Source organism: Lepidochelys kempii, chromosome 5, assembly GCF_965140265.1.
Source record: "Lepidochelys kempii isolate rLepKem1 chromosome 5, rLepKem1.hap2, whole genome shotgun sequence".
Classification (NCBI taxonomy): domain Eukaryota; kingdom Metazoa; phylum Chordata; order Testudines; family Cheloniidae; genus Lepidochelys; species Lepidochelys kempii.
This window is the reverse complement of record NC_133260.1, coordinates 30,634,631-30,656,085: the sequence shown is the minus strand read 5'-3', so window position 1 is coordinate 30,656,085 and position 21,455 is coordinate 30,634,631. Positions and strand designations below refer to the sequence as shown.

The 21,455-nt window shown below is 39.7% G+C and overlaps 1 protein-coding gene across 4 annotated transcripts in view; it reads left to right on the top strand.

Moving 5' to 3' along the window:
* The window catches only part of TMEM267 (transmembrane protein 267), a 39,447-nt gene extending 18,789 nt beyond the window's left edge, over positions 1 to 20,658 (top strand). For 3 of the 4 annotated variants that reach the window (XM_073343896.1, XM_073343897.1, XM_073343894.1), the window contains 4 exons: positions 2,022 to 2,176; positions 4,349 to 4,736; positions 12,291 to 12,576; positions 14,370 to 20,658. In XM_073343896.1, coding sequence (XP_073199997.1) covers positions 4,413 to 4,736; positions 12,291 to 12,576; positions 14,370 to 14,485 — 726 coding nt within the window. In that variant the 5' untranslated portion in view covers positions 2,022 to 2,176; positions 4,349 to 4,412 and the 3' untranslated portion in view covers positions 14,486 to 20,658. Of the gene's footprint in view, positions 1 to 2,021; positions 2,177 to 4,348; positions 4,737 to 12,290; positions 13,362 to 14,369 lie in introns of those variants that run through there. The other variant, XM_073343898.1, reaches the window with a different exon arrangement.
* Positions 20,659 to 21,455: the final 797 nt, after the last annotated feature.

Here is a 21,455-nt window from a genome sequence, read left to right as displayed (position 1 = left end):
AAGGATTTGTTTAAAAGGTGTAATTTCTTTAACAAAAGGTGAGGTTGGAGTTCCTTCTGACTCCATTCCTCCCTCTGGTACTGGCTTACCCTGTTTTCTTTTAAACATCTTAACATGGATATTTCAATCTCTTTGTCACTGCTGGTATTACTTAGCAAGTGACACAGCCTAGATTCTGAAATCATAGCTTAATCTATGCGTTTTTCCCCTGCTACCTTCCCGGAGGCCAGCAGGTCCCCTGCTACCTTCCCAGAGGCCAGCAGGTCCAGTTAACCTATTTCTCCCTGCTACCTTCTCGGAGGCCAGCAGGTCTGGTTAACCTGTTTCTCCCTGCTACTTTCTCGGAGGCCAGCAGGTCCGGTTAACCTGTTCTTCCCTGCTACCTTCTCGGAGGTCAGCAGGTCCCCTGCTACCTTCCCGGAGGCCAGCAGGTCTAGTTTAATCTGTTTTCCCTGCTACCTTCTCGGAGGCCAGCAGGTCTGCTTTAATCTGTTTTCCCTACTACCTTCTCGGAGGCCAGCAGGTCCCCTGCTACCTTCTCAGAGGCCAGCAGGTCTGGTTTAATCTGTTTTTCCTGCTACCTTCTCGGAGGCCAGCAGGTCCCCTGCTACCTTCTCGGAGGCCAGCAGGTCCCCTGCTACCTTCTCGGAGGCCAGCAGGTCCCCTGCTACCTTCTCGGAGGCCAGCAGGTCCCCTGCTACCTTCTCGGAGGCCAGCAGGTCCCCTGCTACCTTCTCGGAGGCCAGCAGGTCCCCTGCTACCTTCTCGGAGGCCAGCAGGTCCCCTGCTACCTTCTCGGAGGCCAGCAGTTCTGGTTTAATCTGTTTTTCCTGCTACCTTCTCGGAGGCCAGCAGGTCCCCTGCTACCTTCTCGGAGGCCAGCAGGTCCCCTGCTACCTTCTCGGAGGCCAGCAGGTCTGGTTAACCTAATAGAAATGCCTAGCTCACTAGAGCTGGCGGTGTGCACACCAATATTTACAATAACTGAGGTTTTTTACCAATATTCCCCCTTTCGCAATTCTCCACCAAAATGTTGTACCAATAAAATAAAAACCAGCAGGATCTTATTAAAGGGAAAAAGGTAAAATACCACATTTATTGTGAATACAGAAAGAATCATAGTAAGCAGTTAGTTAGTTATAGCTATAACATTCCATTCAATCTCAAATTTATTCTCACATTCATTCATTCATACAAACATACACACACACACACACAGGTTCTGCAAGGTTGTTATCATAGTTACCAGCCTTAGAGTTGCTCATGCCAAGTCACTGGCCAGGTGGCCTGGACATGAGGAGGGAGCAGGGCCTTGTCAGATGCTCATCTGATGCTCCTGGAAGTTGGTTTGCAGAATCAGACCCCAAAGTTCTCACTTTTTAGAGTCTATTTTTATAGGAATTTCTTCCTATGCCAGTCTATGGGAATTGCTTCATCATGCTGTTGCTGAATCAATCAGCAGATAGCACATTCCTGACGGCTCCAAGATGTTATCTTGTTCTTTGGTTCTCCCATTCTTGAGGCTGTTGGGTGGATTCCAGTCTGCCCTCCGGGTGGGGTCCTCTGGTTATTTCCACTTGACGCCTTCTTCAGCCGATGGACACTGGATTCTTAGGCTGGCACCTCCCTGATCATTCAGTTATTATCCACACCAAGCATCCATCCACATACATCCTCTATCTCTATTTTAATCACAATTGTTAATACAACAAAAGGGTGGGGAGTCTCTGGGTGCTGTTTCTGTTGTTAGAGTATTGCTTTGAGTCTCTCTCTGTGCGAATTGCTTTGAGAGCAGACTCTGTCTTAGAATGTACTAACACAGTTAGCAGCTTGCAAGTTTCACACATAGAGGGAGAGAAACAGTACCAAAAACCAAGAGACCTCTTAATTAGTAATACCCTGGAATTTAAACTCTGGGGAATCAAACTCATTTGTGATTTTAATACAGAACTTCTTTAATATGATCCAACACACTGTCTCTTTGGAGTGAATGAATTTAATTATTTTTCTGTGTGTCACAGTGAGCGGGCCTGGACACTGCAGAAAGACATCTCTCAGGAACTGGTATTCATTGATTATCACCTATAAGGCCAGGTTTAAACTAGCAGAATCTTGGAGTTTGCTGGTGTGGGGCTACCCCACAGCCTAATCTCCAGCAGAGCTCTCACCTGCTGAGGTAATGTAGCTTACCGTTCTGGATGTTCTGAATATAATGTCATGAAATGTCAAATTAGTGTGAAATAGGCACTTGTGTTTTAAATGGGAGGGTTTCCTCTGTAGCAAGTTATCTGTTTTCCTGAGTGCCTTCTATCTTTAACTAACGATCAATTATAAAAAATGTTAAGTTTTGTTGATATCCAGAGTCTTTTATAGGTCATCTGTGGTCTAGTTTATGTCATTTCTCATTTGGTGATCATATTTGTTTAGGAACTTATCAGGTAAAAGTTTGGTGAATGGGGATGTTGGGGTTTCTTCCATATTTTGATTTTCTGTTCTGTGCTCATATATATTTTGTAAAACATTTGTAAAGCTTCTGTGCTATGTGAGTGCTTACTGTTACTTGGTTTGATTTGTGCAAAGACAGGACCAGCTGTCTGTGCTTACTGGGATTTGACTGTTTATGTATTTCCTTACCTCTGTAGTCAGAAGTAGGGAGTGTGAATATCCCAAAATGATTTGAGTACAGCAAGCAGGTGCAAATGCTATAATCTGTGGACTGTAAGCCAAATTTGCTATTGAAGTAAGTTGACGCAACTGCAATGAAGTAACTAGAGATATGTCCACTTACTCCAACTGTGCATGCATGCATATGTATGTATGTACAAAGAGCTTTTAATGTCTCTTAATGAACTCTTCCTAAACAGGAGTCCTGTGCATGGTATATTGTGAGCTGAGACAACATCCAGTCTGACATGGAAATCAAGTAGAAGTGGTCTTTTTAACTATATTTCTCCAGTTTTCCAGCTCTTTTCTCCCCTACCCTCCACGCTGTGCGAACCACTTCTTTAATAAGTGCTGCTACTTGGTTGGCTAGGAAAAGGTTTGGGAGATGCTGGGGTCACTTGTTTCTTAAACTGGAAAAAAAAATGGAATTTAATTCTTCAAAGTGTGATGTTTTAAATTATGAATCTTTAAAAAAGTACAAAGACATGCTGCAGAAAATAGTTCATGTTACATGATTACTCTGAAGGGGTACAGTCATGGTTAACAGGCTCTAAACTTGACCTACTTTTTCTCATCTCTATGCAAAGTTCATGTATTATTCATTCTTTTTTCAAATGAATGCTTCAATGAACTTTTTTCTTTAAAATGAATGTCTGGCATATGAAGCACTTTTGGACAATCTTACAATACACTTGCATGTGCTTAGGATGGAAGAAATATTTGTTAAGAAAATTTATTTCAGTTTCAACTTTTGTACGGTTTATAATAAAGAACTTATTTGCAATCATGAAAAATTTCATAACAATGTCTTTCAAAAATAATTAAGGGCACCACTTAACATGAGTATGAAAATAAATTGTCTTATTCAATTAAAAAAAAATTATTTACCAAAAAAATAATGTAGAAGAAAGGACTTTGTGCTTATCAAAGCTTTACTGCATTATAAGGAGATAGCAACCATCATGTAAAGAGTGCATTTTAAATAGAAAATATGCTTTGAAACTAATGTGTTCCCACAGATTTTTGAAATAATACAGGAGCATAACTATCAGATGTTTAGAACTAAGACTGTGTTCTGAGAGGCAGTTTTGTTATGTATGTATGCTAACAAATTGCAGGGGGGAAACAGGTGTGTGTGCATTATATAAAAATATTTCTAGAGGTGAAAGAGGCTGCATAAAAAACTTCCCATAGTAGTGAAAGACTGCAAGTTGTGATGTGAAATTCAAAGCATAAAAAGCTCTGAGGTTTTGAGGATCTAATCAACCCCAGAATCAAAACAACTTGGCTACAAAGTAGAGGCATTAATGTGGTGAAAATCCTGATATGAAAGGAAGGGGAAATCTCGGAATAAGTCTGGGATATGATTGGATATAATTCTCAGATTTTGTTTTATGAAATTGGAAATGTCAAAAGATAGTCAATGCATGAGTGTACTAAAGTGTGTGTTTGTTCTCATTAAAACAGCACACAATTTTTGATTCAGATCCATACTGTTTGGGTCAATGAATTAAGTTAATTGTACTTAGTATTTCTGGAGAATCTTAGATTTTGAGCAATGAGTTTGCTATTAGGATATTACAGCTGGATTTTATTACAGCTGCAGATATAGTTGAGTTTAACAAGTATTTAGTGCTGGTTGCCACATTTCTTCATTAAGACTTTTCTCTTTGATAATTTACAGAATGACTGAAGATTAAAAGGATAATGGGCTGCGTGTATCCTGATGGCATCTTGTGTACAGTGACATGTTACTTGCTATGGCATCTGAGACTGAAAAGGCTCATGCTCTTCTCCAAACTTTCAGCACAGCTTCAGTTATTTCCAGTTTAGGACTGGGAATGTTCTGCTTCATAGCAGACCGACTTCTGCAGTTCCCTTTCATTCAGCAACACGACTGGCTCCGAGCTCTCTCTGATAATGGAGTGCACGGCGTGGTGGGAGTATGGTCCTGGGTGATAGTGATTGGGCTCAGGAAGAAGAGTGACTTTAGTGAAGTCATTTTAGCTGGTTTCCTCTCTTCTGTCATTGATGTGGACCATTTTTTTCTTGCTCACTCCCTTTCATTACAGGTAAGCAAGATAGATCAAAGTTCACTTTGTTTTCTTAATTATTTTTGCATTTCCACCTACTTCTAAACACTGTCAGCTCTTGGAGCCTAAACTTTAAAGTCAGAGGTCTCATTGTCTTGATGTGTTTAATTGGTTACAAAATGTTTTTAAAACATATATAAAAAGCTATATTTTATGTTAAAATTCATTTACATCTCACTGCATATTTTTTTTAAGTTTAAAGGCCCAATGTGGCATTTTTTCTGCCTTTTTAAAAAAAGTGTAGTATCAGATGTAGATATTTAAGTTCTGGAGACTCTATACATGTAGCTCCTAACATTTGTATATCACTCGCTTTATTAGCCAAGTTACACTTTTGTGTGTAGCTTCATACACTTTGTGTCTATTTAAATGAGATTGTTCCTTTTTTTCTTTTAGAATAAGTAGTAAAAGCAGCCAGATGACAGAACGTCCAACTGTTATTTAGTTTAAATAAGATTGACTGTGAAATAAGAATAGGCATTGACAGGTTGAAAATTAAGCCTAGCTAGGGCTCTGTTTTGCACCTGCAGAAGGAAGTGGGGGGGGGAGGTGTAAATAATTACAAGCGAATTTTAGGACCACAGCTATTTGTAGCTATATAAAGTCACTTGTGTGTTGCAATTATTTGTGCTTGCAAATTGTGGAGGAAAAATGGAGACCAGCATTTGAAAAATCTCACTCCTAACAATTTGATGTTCATAGCCAACTACCATTAGGAGGTACTCAAGAAGCAGTTAGAAAAGGAGTACTAGTGGCACCTTAGAGACTAACCAATTTATTTGAGCATAAGCTTTCGTGAGCTACAGCGTGGAGAGAACCAGATTTGAGTGTTCTGTGTAACACATAAGTTAAAGCTAATAAAAAGTAAAGAACAATATAAAAATGTTTCAACTTGGGAAAAATTGAATTTTCTAAATTAAATTTGTAAGGAAGTTTTTGTGTAAAAGGCACTATTATTCGTAACAGAGATTTTAAAATCATACTTGTGATTGAAAATGTTGTACCTCTTATTCTTACAAGATATACCTACAATTGCTATAAATGAAAGATTAGAGAGGGAAATCTCAGTATTTTCAGTTTGTGTACTTTGTGCATCTGACTGTACTCTTTGGATAGTCAGTTTCCCCTTTTGTTTCTGTGGGACTTTCATATAACAGAAAAGGCAGAACACTTTTGAATTTTAAATAGAAAAATATTTTAAAACCACAAAATTGCCAGAGGGCACTTAACTCATTATTTGAAACTGGCTAGTTTTCAGGTTGTCCATGTCCCAAAAAGTTTAGCCAGAATTTATTTTAATGAATACTTGTCATCTGTTCATCCACTTATTTTTAAAAAACTGCTTTGTATATGTGAGTCACTAAATACTAATTATTTTTAAAATCTAGTATTTTTTCTTTTTTTAAAATCTATTCGCTATCCTGAGGCTTTTTTTTCTCAACAGGAATATTCTGAAAATAAGCCTTTTCTTAACTATTTCCAGTAGATGGCAAAATTTCACCAATAGTATGTCAGTGCAAAAAAGATAATATTTGCATGTACAGTACTCCAGCTTGTACTATCATTCCTGTTTTCAACTACAGTACTCTGCTTGAACCTACTTTTGTGAATGATTATACTTTATTTTTTTAAATGCATTTATTGTTTGAAATTTTGTATTAAACATGGACATTAATTTTCTTGCTGTTAGTTTGTAGTCTAGTAAAATAGTATGTTTTTTTTCAAATTCCAACTCTGACAGTCATTATATATTATGAAAATTCAACACCCAGTATTACAATAGATAGTGAAAAACAGTATGCTTATGAAAGGATTGTGACAAGAACAATTGTTTCTTTAGCTACAGTATAGAGGAACTATATTAAGACTTTTCACCTCAAGATTTGAATAATGAAAAGTACCTGCACTAATGAAGAAAGGAATAAAGAATAACATCCTTTGACACCAGTAAGATGTCATATTGTTCATTTCTTTCTTCAACATAAATCTGTAGGACCTAATCCTACACTTGAAGTCAGTGGTCACTTTACCATTAACTTCAGCAGTAGCATGATAATGTATTTTCTTCTCTGTTAGAAATGGGCATTCCTGAAGTACTTAAAAGTATCTAAGAAATCCTTTTATTCATTCTTGTTACAAAATTTTACTTTTAAGTAGCACATTTCATTCTCTAGATAAGTCAGAGTAATGAGTTAAGTATTAATAATAGAGTAACTGTAGATAAATGGATTAGTCATGGAGAATTTTGCTCAGTAGGTTTATCATTTACTACTATTAAAATGTGCCTTGGATAGTTGAGACAGTCCAGGTTGCCTATTGATGGACAGATACTCAGTTTAACATTTCGTATGTAGGACAGGAATTCTTACAATGGAATAGCCTTTACTTTTAGCACTGTGATGTCAGCACTTGGAATGAGCCCACACTCTGGTATGAGATCCTTTTACACTAAAGATTTGAATCAACAAAAATTACAAACATGATTTTTTTCATTTAGGAATGGATCAGTTCTGTGTAGCATTGTTATCCCCTTTTTGACTTGAGAGCAGTTTCCAAAATTCAGGATCTTTCAAGTTATTTTTGTTAGGAAGAGAAATTGTTGATGGAATCAGATATTTCTTGGATGCAGTTCTGTTCATTTACAAAGAATGTACCAAGTCCTGTTTCACTGAACACAATAGGAATCAGAAAAGAGTTTCTCTACTTACAGTTCCAAGCCTAGTTTCCGCCATCACTGTATTCTAAAAGCATGTTCTCTACTGTATCCAAAAAGTTTTCTCTGTAGGCTTTTTCTAAGGGCTATGGTCCCAGTGCTTGTTCTGGATGTCTCCTTGGCTGTCTGCTCCTTCTCTGTGTCTTTCTGTGTATTTTTCTGTCATGCTCACACCCAGCTCCACCAGTCAATCCCCTAGTTCCTGCATTCACTGTATCAGTCCCCAGGGAAATCCCTTGGGTCACACGGTTCAGCTTCTACACAGACTTTACCATGTGCCTGTGTTTTGGGTGGTGCTCCCGTAGTTTCACCTATCTGGTTTCATAAATGAGATCAGTGGTTCTTTACACTTATCTATGAATGAAAGGTGGCTGTTACACCATCAGTTTCAACAAGACTTAGCCCAACCTATAACAATTATATATGAAATAAACTTTTATTTCTTCTAGGGCTGTAAAGCGATTAAAAAAATTAATCGCAATTAAACAATAATAGAATACCAGTTATTTAAATATTTTAGATGTTTTCTACATTTTCAAATATACTGATTTCAATCACAAAACAGAATACAGTACTCACTTTATAGTTATTTTTATTACAAATATTTGCACTGTACTAAACAAAAGAAATATTATTTTTCAATTCACCTATTGCAAGTACTGTAGTGCAATCTCTTTATCATGAAAGTTGGACTTACAAATGTGGAATTATGTACAAAAAACCTGCATTCTAAAGTAAAACAATGTCAAACTTTAGCAACTACATGTCCACTCAGTCATACTTCTTCTTCAGCCAATTGCTCAGAAAAACAAGTTTGTTTACATTTGCAGGAGATAGTGCTGCCTGCTTCTTGTTTACAATGTCACCTGAAAGTGAGAACAGGCGTTCAATGGCAGTGTTGTAGCTGGCATTGCAATATATTTACGTGCCAGATGCACTAAAGATTCATATGTCCCTTCATGCTTTGACCACCATTCCAGAGGACATGCATCCATGCTCATGATGGGTTCTGCTCAATAATGAAAGTAGTGCGGACCGACACATGTTCATTTTCATCATCTGAGTCAGATGCCACCAGCAGAAGGTTGATTTTATTTTTTTGGTGTTTCAGGTTCTGTAGTTTCCACATCAGAGTGTTGCTCTTTTAAGACTTCTGAAAGCATGCTCCACACCTCATCTCTCTCAGATTTTGGAAAGCACTTCAGATTCTTAAACCTTGGGTCGAGTGCTGCAGCTATCTTAAGAAATCTCACATTAGTACCTTCTTTGTGTTTTGTCAAATCTGCAATGAAAGTGTTCTTAAAACGAACAACATGTGCTGGGTCATCATCCGAGACCATTATAACGTGAAATATATAGCAGAATGCATGTAAAACAGAGCAGGAGACATACGGTTCTCCCCCTATCAGCATAGAAGCATGTCCTCTGGAATGGTGGCCGAAGCATGAAGGGGCATACGAATGTTTAGCATATCTGGCACGTAAATACCTTGCAATGCCAGCTACAGAAGTGCCATGCAAACGACTTCTCACTTTCAGGTGACATTGTATATAAGAACCAGGCAGCTTATCTCCCATAAATGTAAACAAACTTGTTTGTCTTACTTCTTGTTCAGACGGTCACTAGGACTGAGTAGACTTATTGGTGCTAAAGTTTTGCATTGTTTTGTTTTTGAGTGCAGTAACGTAACAAAAAAAAACGCTACATCTGTAAGTTGCACTTTCAAGATAGAGAGATTGCACTACAGTACTTGTATGAGGTGAACAGAAAAATACTATTTCTTTATCATTTTTACAGTGCAAATATTTGTATTCAAAAAATAATAAATTGAGCACTGTACATTTTATATTCTGTTATAATTTAAATCCAATATTTTTGAAAATATAGAAACATATTTAATACATTTCAATTGGTATTCCATTGTTTAACAGTGTGATTAATCGACAGCCCTAATTTTTTCTGTTAATTCCATTGTATAATCATTTATAGATTAAATCGGTATGAATCCGGATCCTGCAGCTTTGTTCTCCATAACCACCAAACCTACTCTGGATCTTTAGCTTAACAAGAAATAAGCCCCCTCACCCTGAAAGGCCCAATATGCTTGCTGCCAGCTCTGTGTCACTCTTTCCTAAAGATGTCTGCTAGTGTTCCCATTAGTGCTTCTGTCTGGTTTTATGGGAACAAAATCAGCAGTAATAAGGGTACTTTGTTCAACAATGGTCCCTGCTGTTTCCTTCCTCATCACCCCTTCCCACCCTATATCCTCTTCTGCTGATGCCTTCACATGCAAGCTTCTTCTGTAGGAAACTGGTCATGTTGATGAGATCACACAGTGCAGCCTACTCTTTCTTGATCACCACAAAACACTAAATAACTTGATAGGAGCATTGCCAGCAGATCGAGGGAAGTGATTATTCCCCTCCATTCGGCACTGGTGAGGCCACATCTGGAGTATTGCGTCCAGTTTTGAGCCCTCCACTACAGAAAGGATGTAGACAAATTGGAGAGAGTCCAGTGGAGGGCAACGAAAATGATCAGGGGGCTGGGTCACATGATTTACGAGGAGAGGCTGAGGAGACTGGGCTTGTTTAGTCTGCACAAGAGAGGAGTGAGGGGGGATTTGATATCCGCTTTCAACTACCTGAAGGGGGGTTCCAAAGAGGATGGAGCTCGGCCATTCTCAGTGGTGGCAGATGACAGAACAAGGAGCAATGGTCTCAAGTTGCAGTGGGGGAGGTCTAGGTTGAATGTTAGGAAACACTATTTCACTAGGAAGGTGGTGAAGCACTAGAATGGGTTACCTAGGGAGGTGGTGGAATCATAGAATCATAGAATATCAGGGTTGGAAGGGACCCCAAAAGGTCATCTAGTCCAACCCCCTGCTCGAAGCAGGACCAATTCCCAGTTAAATCATCCCAGCCAGGGCTTTGTCAAGCCTGACCTTAAAAACCTCTAAGGAAGGAGAATCTCCATCCTTAGAGGTTTTTAAGACCTGGCTTGACAAGGCCCTGGCTGGGATGATTTATTTGGTGTTGGTCCTGCTTTGAGCAGGGTGTTGGACTAGATAACCTCCTGAGGTCTCTTCCAACCCAAATCTTCTATGATTCTAGGATAACTGATCAGCTTTTGCTAGTGGTCTGTGTGCATGTGGACAAAGGTTCTTTGGAACCTTGCCACTACCATTTGTTATATAGAAAAAAGAATAGTCTTGCTACTGAAGGGCTGACAGTCACATGGCAAGACAAAGTTTCTATTTTTTTAACTTGCTCTGAAGTCTTGAATAGTATCATTTTTATTTTCTATTTAAATTTGTTGAGTGCCTGTCTTGGACTTTTGTGTGCAATTACATTCTATAAAAGCAATTATAAAAATTAATAGATTTTTGAGAGCTCCTTAAATCAAAGTACGGAGACTCTGTATTGAAGTGTACATCTGTGTTAGCTTTATTGATCATGTTTTAACCTACATGGATAGTCAGAAAGCAATGATTAACTCCCAAACTCCTATCCCAGCATACTGTGAGCTCTATGTAAAACTTGGGAAAGATTCTCTGTGGGTAGTTTCTTTTTAGTTGTTCCAAAATCCTCTTCAGGAATTCGGAGGGGTTATACACAAGGCATTCCATTAGAGTGAACACATCCTGCCTTGTTAATAAGTTCTACCTGAATTCATGTTGCAGCCAGTCAGTGAAGATGCAAATCCTTGCTTCCGGATTGCATGAGAGATCAGTAGTTCTTTTGAACAGCTATTTTTCTTTCCCTTTTAGAATATTAGAATATTAAAAAATTGCTATGCTAAAGAAATGTGTGGCTGCACACATAACGGAGAAAGTTTTAGGTATTTCTAATAGGCACATTTGCAATGTCTTCCCCAGTACATACATACATGGTGAACATTTATTGATCCTCTTGTGACAAACAGGCCACTTGATCTCACCTTAAGCAAAATCTCACCCTTTTATTATTCTGTCTTGACAAATACCTCAACAGAAGCCAATATCCACTTGTTACTGAACTGAGTTAATATTAAGCAAATTCAATGTGATGGTTATTAGCCAACAATTGATCTTAAAAAATTTCATGTTGACCTTAACAATACATGTAAACAATTTTTAGCATTTGAAAATGTTCTTTGTCCATAAACAAGGAATACTGAGACAAGAAGACAGCCAAAATGAGCTGGTGGGTGTTTTTAATTGGATTTTATTCATTTTGCTTTGTTAGAAATTATTACTATGATTAAATAAGGTATATCTAATATTGACAAATTAATAGATTTCAGCACAGTAAATTTAATTTAATGCAAGATGTGTTTGGGTGGTTTTTTTAAATAGTATATTGTACAGTTGTGTATTTCCTGTTTGTTTTATATGCTGTATATTGAATTCCACCACAGCAGCATATTGGATAAGAACAAAAAGAAAAGGAGTACTTGTGGCACCTTAGAGACTAACCAATTTATTTGAGCATAAGCTTTCGTGAGCTACAGCTCACTTCATCGGATGCATCATGCATAGCTGTAGCTCACGAAAGCTTATGCTCACGAAAGCTCATGCTCAAATAAATTGGTTAGTCTCTAAGGTGCCACAAGTCCTCCTTTTCTTTTTGCGAATACAGACTAACACGGATAAGAACAGTTATCTCAAATCTTGAGAGGGAGAAATGAATAAAGATAATAGGAAAAACAGCTTTTATTTGCACTTCTGTGGGAAACAAATGGTTTTTGTTCACTTGATATTTTATCTGTAAACATCCAAGAAGCATTTTTACCTTGTCATGATGGTGCTGGTTGCCAACTGTATTTTTTCCTTTCCACAGGCTGCTCTGACTCTTCCACAAAGACCACTTCTTCATTGTTCTACTGTGATTCCTGTTGTGGCTGTGACATTAAAATTTATTATGCACCTTTTCAGGCTTAAGGACTCATGGTGCTTTCTTCCCTGGATGTTGTGTATATCCTGGACTTCTCACCATGTCCGTGATGGAATTCGTCATGGCCTTTGGATCTGTCCATTTGGAAAAACTGCTCCCTTGCCATACTGGCTTTATGTGGCAATCACAGCATCTTTACCTCATCTGTGTTCATTTGTTATGTATTTAACAGGTACTGGAGAACTAATGTCTATAAAACATGGAATTCGCATTGATGTCTAAGGATAATAGTCCTTGGAAGTCACTTGTTTTAAAGATTACAGAGAAGCTGATCCCTGTGCATTCCTCATGATTTCTAAATTAGGCAATCTGAAGCCACGGAGCCATTTATAATTCCAGAATTGATTATTTGTGGCTACAGAAATCTGTTGTCTGAAAGGTGTTGATGTAATTTCCAGACATCCTCATCTGTAGTGTTCAATGTCAGTTCTGTAATAGCTAATTAATATATAAAATTCAGTCATTCCTAAATATTTAAATTTCCTCCTCCTGCCATTATCTCTGCTATAGTAGTGCCATTCCTCTGGTCACCCTCCACTTTGGGAAATATGCTGTCTCTTTGAGCACCAACTTTCTTTCTATAATTAACATTTGCACAGCACTTTGAAGATGTAAAGCACTACAAAAGTGCTAAGTATTAGTAAGAATTCAGTGCTGTATATCACTTCTGAGAAATATCTAACAGCGGTTTTTTGTAACTTGTTAGTTTACCCCAGTTGAGTCTAACTTCTTGTACTCAGCTGGCTGGAAAAATAGTGCTGTTTGTTTTTTCAGGATGTGCTACTGATTGTCTGGGAACACTTAAGTTTGAACAGTGACTGCTATTTAGTAAAAAGAAAAGGAGTACTTGTGGCACCTTAGAGACTAACAAATTTATTTGAGCATAAGCTTTCGTGAGCTACAGCTCACTTCATCGGATGCATTCAGTGGAAAATACAGTGGGGAGATTTATATACACAGAGAACATGAAACAATGGGTATTACCATACACACTATAACGAGAGTGATCAGGTAAGGTGAGCGTCCTGCTGGTAATAGCTCACCTTACCTGATCACTCTCGTTATAGTGTGTATGGTAATACCCATTGTTTCATGTTCTCTGTGTATATAAATCTCCCCACTGTATTTTCCACTGAATGCATCCGATGAAGTGAGCTGTAGCTCACGAAAGCTTATGCTCAAATAAATTTGTTAGTCTCTAAGGTGCCACAAGTACTCCTTTTCTTTTTGCAGATACAGACTACCACGGCTGCTACTCTGAAACCTGCTATTTAGTAAAATGTATTCCAAGTACTGCTCTTGCATAGTTGCCTGATACTCAATTTCCAAACAACTCTTATCTGGGATTTTTGGTTAGAAAAGAGAAAACAATTAGTTTAGGAGTACTGTGTCTGTGACATTACAGAAGGTTTGCAAAAAGAAAAGGAGTACTTGTGGCACTTTAGAGACTAACCAAGGTTTGCATTATTTAATACTAATAAATATTAATTTAATATTTAAACAATTGTGTTAAAGGCTTATTTGCTGCAGGAAAGTATGAGCTTTAAAGAATTTTCAGTTAAATCCTAAGAAAATTGAAATGTCTCCAGAAATATAGCTATTGTACTAAGAGTTTACTCCTGTATCTATTACCTGTTACTGTGAAGCTTTTTTAGCTGCAGCAGCTTCTACTAAATATATTGTTCCTCTACTTAAAAACAAAAGCACCTCATTATACTGAAATGTTATTATTTTATGCTGGTAAAACGCAACTTTTTGTGTGTGGCAAATTCATGAAAATGGCAGGAATGTGAACCATGAGCTTATTCAAAGTAACCTTTTTCATTCTGTAGAAATCTCTCAGAAAATCCCCAAAACAGAACTGTGTGTGTTAGGTTTTAGTGGATATCATTGTAAGTTGTGAAATATTTGCATCAACCTCTTTCTTAAAAACTCTTAAAACAACAAATTCCAATTTATTTATAGGAGTAAGGATCCAGATTCTTGGCTGGTGTAAGTTAGTGACTTCAGTGGAGCTATACCAACTTACACCACCTGAAGATCTAGCCTGCGGAGATGTTTTTATGGAAGAGAAACTGTAGAGTTGGATTTGTTTAAAATAATAGGAACAAAGAGAAAAGAAAAACTTCTGTATTTTGTGCATTTTAGAGCTCTCTAACTTTACCTCTGCTATTACTGACTCATGGGGGGCTGCATAGACCTGTGCTATTCAGCTGTGCCTACTGCACCCCATTCTAAAGAGTTTCTTCCCACCAGTCTTTTCTCTCAGAAGCAGAAGACTCAGCACCACTTGAGTATCATATGGTAATTAGGCTTATGGGAAGAGTGTTGATGCAGTTAATCTGCTTAGCATGAAACCTAAAGGTCTTAAAGTGAGTACCCTCCTTAGAAAGAAAATTTGAGGGAGCAGTATGGCATGAAAAGAGGAAGCTTCTTTAGGGGTGCTTTGCGCAGCATGTGAATCTTTCCCTTTTACATGCAACAAATGCTGCAATGGGCGGCGGGTATCAAAGGCAGGGGGAGGCTGAGCCTCTGCAAACAGCCTTGCATGGCCCTGCCCAAGCCCCCCCCTCCTGGTTCGTGGGGCTCTTCCGCTGTGGCTGGCCTGCAGCCAGGGACTCCACCCCATGTGCCGGGGGTGGGGATGGGAGTGGGGGGGTGGGGCCTCGGGCAGAAGGAGTGGCTGGGGGCTAGCCTCACCGAGCCCAGGGTTCACCCGTCACCCAGGATTGCTGCCCAGAATGCAACACCACAGGAATTTCAAATTGAATAATGTCCTTTTTCGGGAACTGGATAGTTATCCTTTCTTTTTCTTCTTTTTTTTTTTTTATTAAAACAATAAGAGGAGAAAACAAAAACTTTTATTCTCCGAATAGGGTAGGGATTTTATTTAAAGTTTATTTAAAAATATAGGCTACCAAATGTTTAGTAATTAAAACCCATGCATGAAGACAATCCATATGGGAAAGTTTCTTCTGTTCTTGCTTCATAGTACAATATTATCTGTATAACTTATTTTTATTTAAAGACTTATGATAAAACTAAAATGAAACTCTCACAAATTGATGGGGGAGAGGAACTAAAGATTCTTAAAGATGATTAAATTTTCAGGTTGTAATCACAGCATTTTTGTACCAGATACATTTCTGCCAATTTTCCTTAAGACTAGTACTATAAAAAAGTTTGGTTCTTCGAGTAGTATCCCTATGAGTGCTCCACTCTTGGTGCACATGTGCCTAATGCATCCTTGATTGGAGATTTTCATTAGCAGTGTCCACTTGGCCTGGGCATGTGCTGTTGGTATCCTTTGCCCTGCACTGAGGTTATATCAGGCTGTGTGGGCAAACCTCCCCCTCGGTTCCTTCTCAACCACCTCAGCTCGAGACGGAGCTAGCATGTTTATTTCTCGCCTACTTTGGCGTTTATGGAGCTTCTCTTTAGTTTAGTTAACTGGCTTGTTAGTTGTAGTTAGCTTAGTGTTCAAAATAAAACAACCCTTTCCTTTTGGTTATGAAGACTTGTTCTGTTCTCATCAGGGAAATTCTCCCTGTGAGGCATGTGCCTGGTTCACTGGAGTTTAAACACTGCCTCTTGTGTAAAGAGGCCATCCCAGTTGATAACAGGCATTCACTGCCTGGGCCAGTCGTATATGCCACAGAAGTGCAACTTCCATCAAGCCCTGAAATTTAGGGTTTGGAATAACTAAGAGGTCAAACTTCAGCTCCTCATGATTAAGTGTGCCCTCTGCCCTCCTTTGGAACCAGGTCAGGACCCCTCTGAACATCAGTCTCCAGAGTTTCTAGTGCCCCATCCACCTTGGTGCAGCATTTTCCTAGCAGGAAGAAATGCTTGGAGCCCTCCTCCCAAATCCTCTCAGAAGAGGAGATCTAGTTCCCCTCCCAGGGATTCTCCCTCAAAAAGATCTCGGTCTCCAGCCAGATCTATAGCCTCAAAAAGGTCTTCCTTCAGGCTCGGTACTGTATAGGGGAAAGGCCCCTCTGAGGGGGGATGTTAGAAAACACAGCTCTAAGGCTAAACAGCGCTCTAGGAAGACCCTGGCACCCTTGGCTGGGGACAGCACCGAACATAGAAGATCTATGCTGTCAACTCTGACTCGTGTCTCGATGCCCTTACCAAGTGTCACAATATCATGTAAGCCTCTAACCTCTTCAATGCCAGCTTCAAAGCCCCTTAAGCTTCTGGTACCATTGGACAAGGATAAACAGCACCATTCAGTACCACAGGACTTCAGATACTAGAAAGACTTGGCAGTGACAGCTCAACCAGAGTCTCCAGAAGGTAGTGAATATCTTTTGCTACCAAGAACCTCTTGGTCACTGGATCTTTTTTGTGTCCCCGGTACCATTGACCCCCTTTTCTGTAGGAATTCCCCCATTAGAAAAAGAGGATGTTGATGATGACCTACCTTCTGCTGCTTCCATTTCAGTACAGGGTTCTCCAGTATGCCCTTACACTAACCCCTTCTCCCAAAGGGGCAGGGAAGATGCTCTGGGATCTCATCATTCCTGGTGGGAGCAACCCTGGATGCCACCTCTTCCCCTGCATGGCCATGCTAGAACCCCTATTATCACCTGTTTCCTAGGGCCTGACCTTATCCCCTTGGGATGATAGGGAGAACGAAGCTTCTTCCCCCACAGCAACAGGAGGAAATATTTGAGGAGCAGGAGGCCAGGGTGGACAAAGAAGCCATGCCTCAAACCACCTTCTCATCCTCTTTGCCAGATGAGGCCCTGATGCCGCCGCCTCCTCCTTCAATAGCCAATCCAGGACCTTGTTAAGCAGGTGGCAGACTCTCTGCAGATACCCCTTGAGGAGGTTGGAGAACCCCAGCACAAGCTGTTGAACATTCTACACTCCAACACCCTCCACAGTTGCCCTCTCTGTTAATGAGACTACTGGAACATGCTATCTGGCAAACCCTGGCTACCTAACACCCACTTCTAAAAGGGCCCACAAGAAATATTATATCCCCACCAAGAACTCTGAATTCCTCTTTTCCCACCCACCTCCCAATTCTCTTTTCATTGATGTGGTTAACGAGTGGGGCAAACAATGCCATCATAAATCCATCCTATCTGACAGAGACCAAAAACCCCTGGACCTCCTGTGAAGGAAGGCCCATTCATTGGCTATGCTGCAATTACTCATTACAAATTACTAAGCATTGATGGCCAAGTACAGCTTCACCAGCTACATGAAATATGGTCATTTATTGAACATCTCCCTCTAGATCAAAGGGAACAATTTGAGGCCAGTATGGCTGAGGGACAGTTATTGGGAAGAACGTTGCTGCAGGCAGCACTCAATACTGCAGACACCAAAGCCCATTCTATTTCTATGGTGGTGGTGACGAGCAGGGCTTCCTGACTACAGTTGTCTGGCTTCCCAGTCAAGGATCTCCCATTTGATGGATGGAAGTTGTTTTCAGAGAACACAGATGAGTTGTTACATACTTTCCAGGGTCACATTACACTTAGGCATCTATACTCCTGCAAACAAATGTAAGTTCAGCAGATCACAAAAGGTACTAAGATCCCACCCTGTACAATTCTCCGGATTCCAGAGACCTGCAGAACCCCCAGAAGAAAGGCAGGTTCCAGAGGAAAAGACAGTCTAATCCATCTGACATTGCTTTGTAACAGGTATCATCATCAAAGCATTAGTTTTGATGGGACAGTTGAAGGTTCGAATTCCCTCCCTCATTAACCTGCCAGCTTCATTGTTTTGCTCATCTTCCCCCATTTGGAAATAGACTCTCTCGTTTCCAGCATGCCTGGGACAGTATCACCCAGACAAATGGGTGCTGGAAGTAATATCATCGGGCTACACCATCCACATTACTTTCCTTCCTTCCTCCCTTCTCATTCCCCTTCCCGCTTCAGGGACCCTCTTCACAAGCCCCTGCTAAGGCAGGAAATAAAATCTTCTGTTAGGCACAATAGAACTGGTACCTGCTCAATACAGGGGAAAGGTTTTCTATTCAAACTATTTCCTTATACCAAAGAGGAATGGAGGGTGGCGACCAATTCTAGATGTCTAAACAAATTCATGAGATCCCAGAAGTTCAGGATGGTGACCCTGAACCTGAAGGCTATAATTCCTTCTCTAGATTCAGGGGATTGTTATTTGGCTCTCGACCCCCAGAACAAGTACTTCCATATAGCAATGCATCCATCTCACAACTGATTCCTCTGATTAGAGTAGACCAGGATCATTTTCAGTATTGATTGCTCCCTGTGCTCAGCTCCGATAATGTTCTTGAAGGTTCTATCAGGAGTGGCTCCCTATCTATGTCGTCAGGCTATTGTGATATTCCCTTATCTCGAGGATAGGCTACTCAAGGGTCAATCTTACCGAGAAGTGTTGACCATATTCCACAAGAATAGGGTGTCCTTATGGCCACATCCCAGGTTTCTCCCTGAAGTAACTTCCGAATTTCACCTGAATCAGACCATATACCTGCCAGTTTTCTTCCAAAAACTGCATACTTCTAACCAGGAGACTGTTCTCCACACTCTAGATGTGAGGAGGGCATTATCCTTCTACCTGGAGAGAACTAAACCATTTTGTAAATCCAATAGACAGTTTGTTTCGATTGCAGGTAGGTCAAAAGGCTCTGCCATTTCTACCCAGCTACTCTATAAATGGATTTCTGAGTGTATTATAGTTTGCTACCAGGTTGTAGATGTTTCATCCCCATCAGCTTTTTGGTGCACTCGACTAGATCATGATCTATATCTATGGCTTCCCTTAGACATGTTCCCATTTCAGAAATCTGCAGAGTCACTACATGGTCTTCGCTACGTACCTTCTCTAGACACTGCCCTGGTCAGTGCCTCCAGATATGATGCTGCAGTTGGCAATGCAGTTCTCTCTTCTGTGATGGACTCCATTCCGAAGTCCCCCTCCTACTGGAGACACTATTTTGGAGTCACCAAGAGTGGCGCACTCAGGGACACTACTCGAAGGTTATTCACCTGTTCAGTAACTGTGGTTCTTCTAGATGTATGTTTGTTCCTACAAGTGCTCCAGTACCTCCCCTCTTTCCCCTCTTCTTTGGAGTTTCCTCCGAGATTCAGTAGTGCAGAAGGAACTAAGAGAATGGTTTCCCATACAGCCTTGGAGCAGGGCAAAAGGATACCAATGGTGAATGCATGGGCTGAATGGACACTGCTAATGAAAATCTCCAATCAAGGCACGCTCACCAAGAGTGGAACACCCATAGGGGGAAGCATCTCAATGAACCATCTTGCATGGGGTGAGTAACCTCTTCTTCTGTGTTAAACTGCTAGATAGAGAAATCACTTAACAGTGTCATTTTAGTTAAACTGTGAACATCTTAAATGTTTCAAAAATGGTGAACTTGTTTTCACAGCTGCAAAAGTGCATTAAGCAGCATAACTATCATCTGTCACATGTGGCTCTTTCTAGTCTCCCTATCCCCAGGAATTTTTAAAAATTTAAATATGTCCTATGTACACATCACTATCTCTTTGTATTAGCAAAGGTCAAGTCAGAAAAGCACTCCTTTCACTTGGACAAAGTGATGGGGATTGTAGTTGTTCTTAGACCCAGCAGGAGTTTGCGTCACAGTCTTGGACCAGTTCCCAAGAAAGATCTGTCTCCTGCACAAACAGGCTTTTCCCTTGTGGTAGACAAATCCTTTTTGCTGAGGAAAAGAGTTGTCAATCATGCTTCTCATCTGAAGCTTTAGGCAACTTTTTAGGTAACTTGGGCTCAGGCCATTGCAAGCTTTGAAGATAAGGATCAATCCCTTAAATCTGACATTGTATTCTATGGGTAGCCAATGTAGAGAGAAGAAGACAGTTATGTGCTTGTGGTATGCCAGGCTGCTAAGAAGACAGGATGTCACCTTCAATTCTGTACTAGTTGTCCTCGTTTCTTGATGGCTGACTGCTTTATGTGCAGGTAGATTGCAGTGATGTAGTCCAGCCACATGGTGACAAAGGCCTTTCTGACTGCATTAACTCATTTGAAAGTCTTTCACTCTATAAGTAACTTAATGTATTTGAATGCAGTGTTGTTGTAGCCTTGTTGGTCCCAGAATATTAGACACGTGGTGGGTGACTTAATTAATGTATTTGAAATTTACTGCACTCTTTACAGTAAGAGTAAGTATAAATGTATAGAGTGCACCAGTCTTAAATTCACTGAAAATAGTATAGCAAATGCAGAATAATAGCTTAATTTAAAATGTGAGATACTCACCACTAAGGTTAACAGTTACTTTAGTGTACAAAGAATCATCACAGGTTGTCATAAATGCTAAAATTCCTGGTTGTATTTTTAAAGTGCAAAACCATTTATTTCCCCCCACATAAACTGTTTTTGGGGGGGTATATGCTGTTTCTCTATTTTGGTAACTTGCTCTTCTGTTTAAATATATATTCAGTTTTACAACTATTTTAAAAAAAATGCAAAAAAACTATGTAAATAGGACATAAATTGTTTTACTTGTCCAGTGGCCTTATTAGAAAATAAGACAGACATCCCCACAAAAATCACACTGCTACTCTATTTTAAAATGCAATTGATATTTTTTATGGGTTCTGGTACAGTTTTTGCTTTAAAGAACTTTAATACTGATTGTGCCTTAAATTAATCTGTGATAAATTATGACAGTTCACTGATCATTGCCTTGCCCAAAGCTGTGTCTTCATATACTGAGTTAAATTGAATTAAGTATATTGTTAACTATCCAGGCTAAGGCATTCACCAGTTATTGGAATAACATTTCGTTTGACTATGAAAAAGCTACTTCATGTTCCTACCTGGAAACAAAAAAGCAGTTGAGGAGAGGGAAACCATGTGTTAAGATACTTCTAAAGAAAATTTAATTGTTTGAAATTGTCAAGATTGGAGCCAGGGCCATTCTTAGGCATATGCGGCTGCATAGGGCACCTGAAAATTTGGGGCACCCTTGTGTCTTAGTGTCCACCCTTCTGCCTCTTCCTATCCCTGTTCTCCTGCAGGCCCCCACCACAGCTGGCTGCTGTAGCCTGTTGAGTT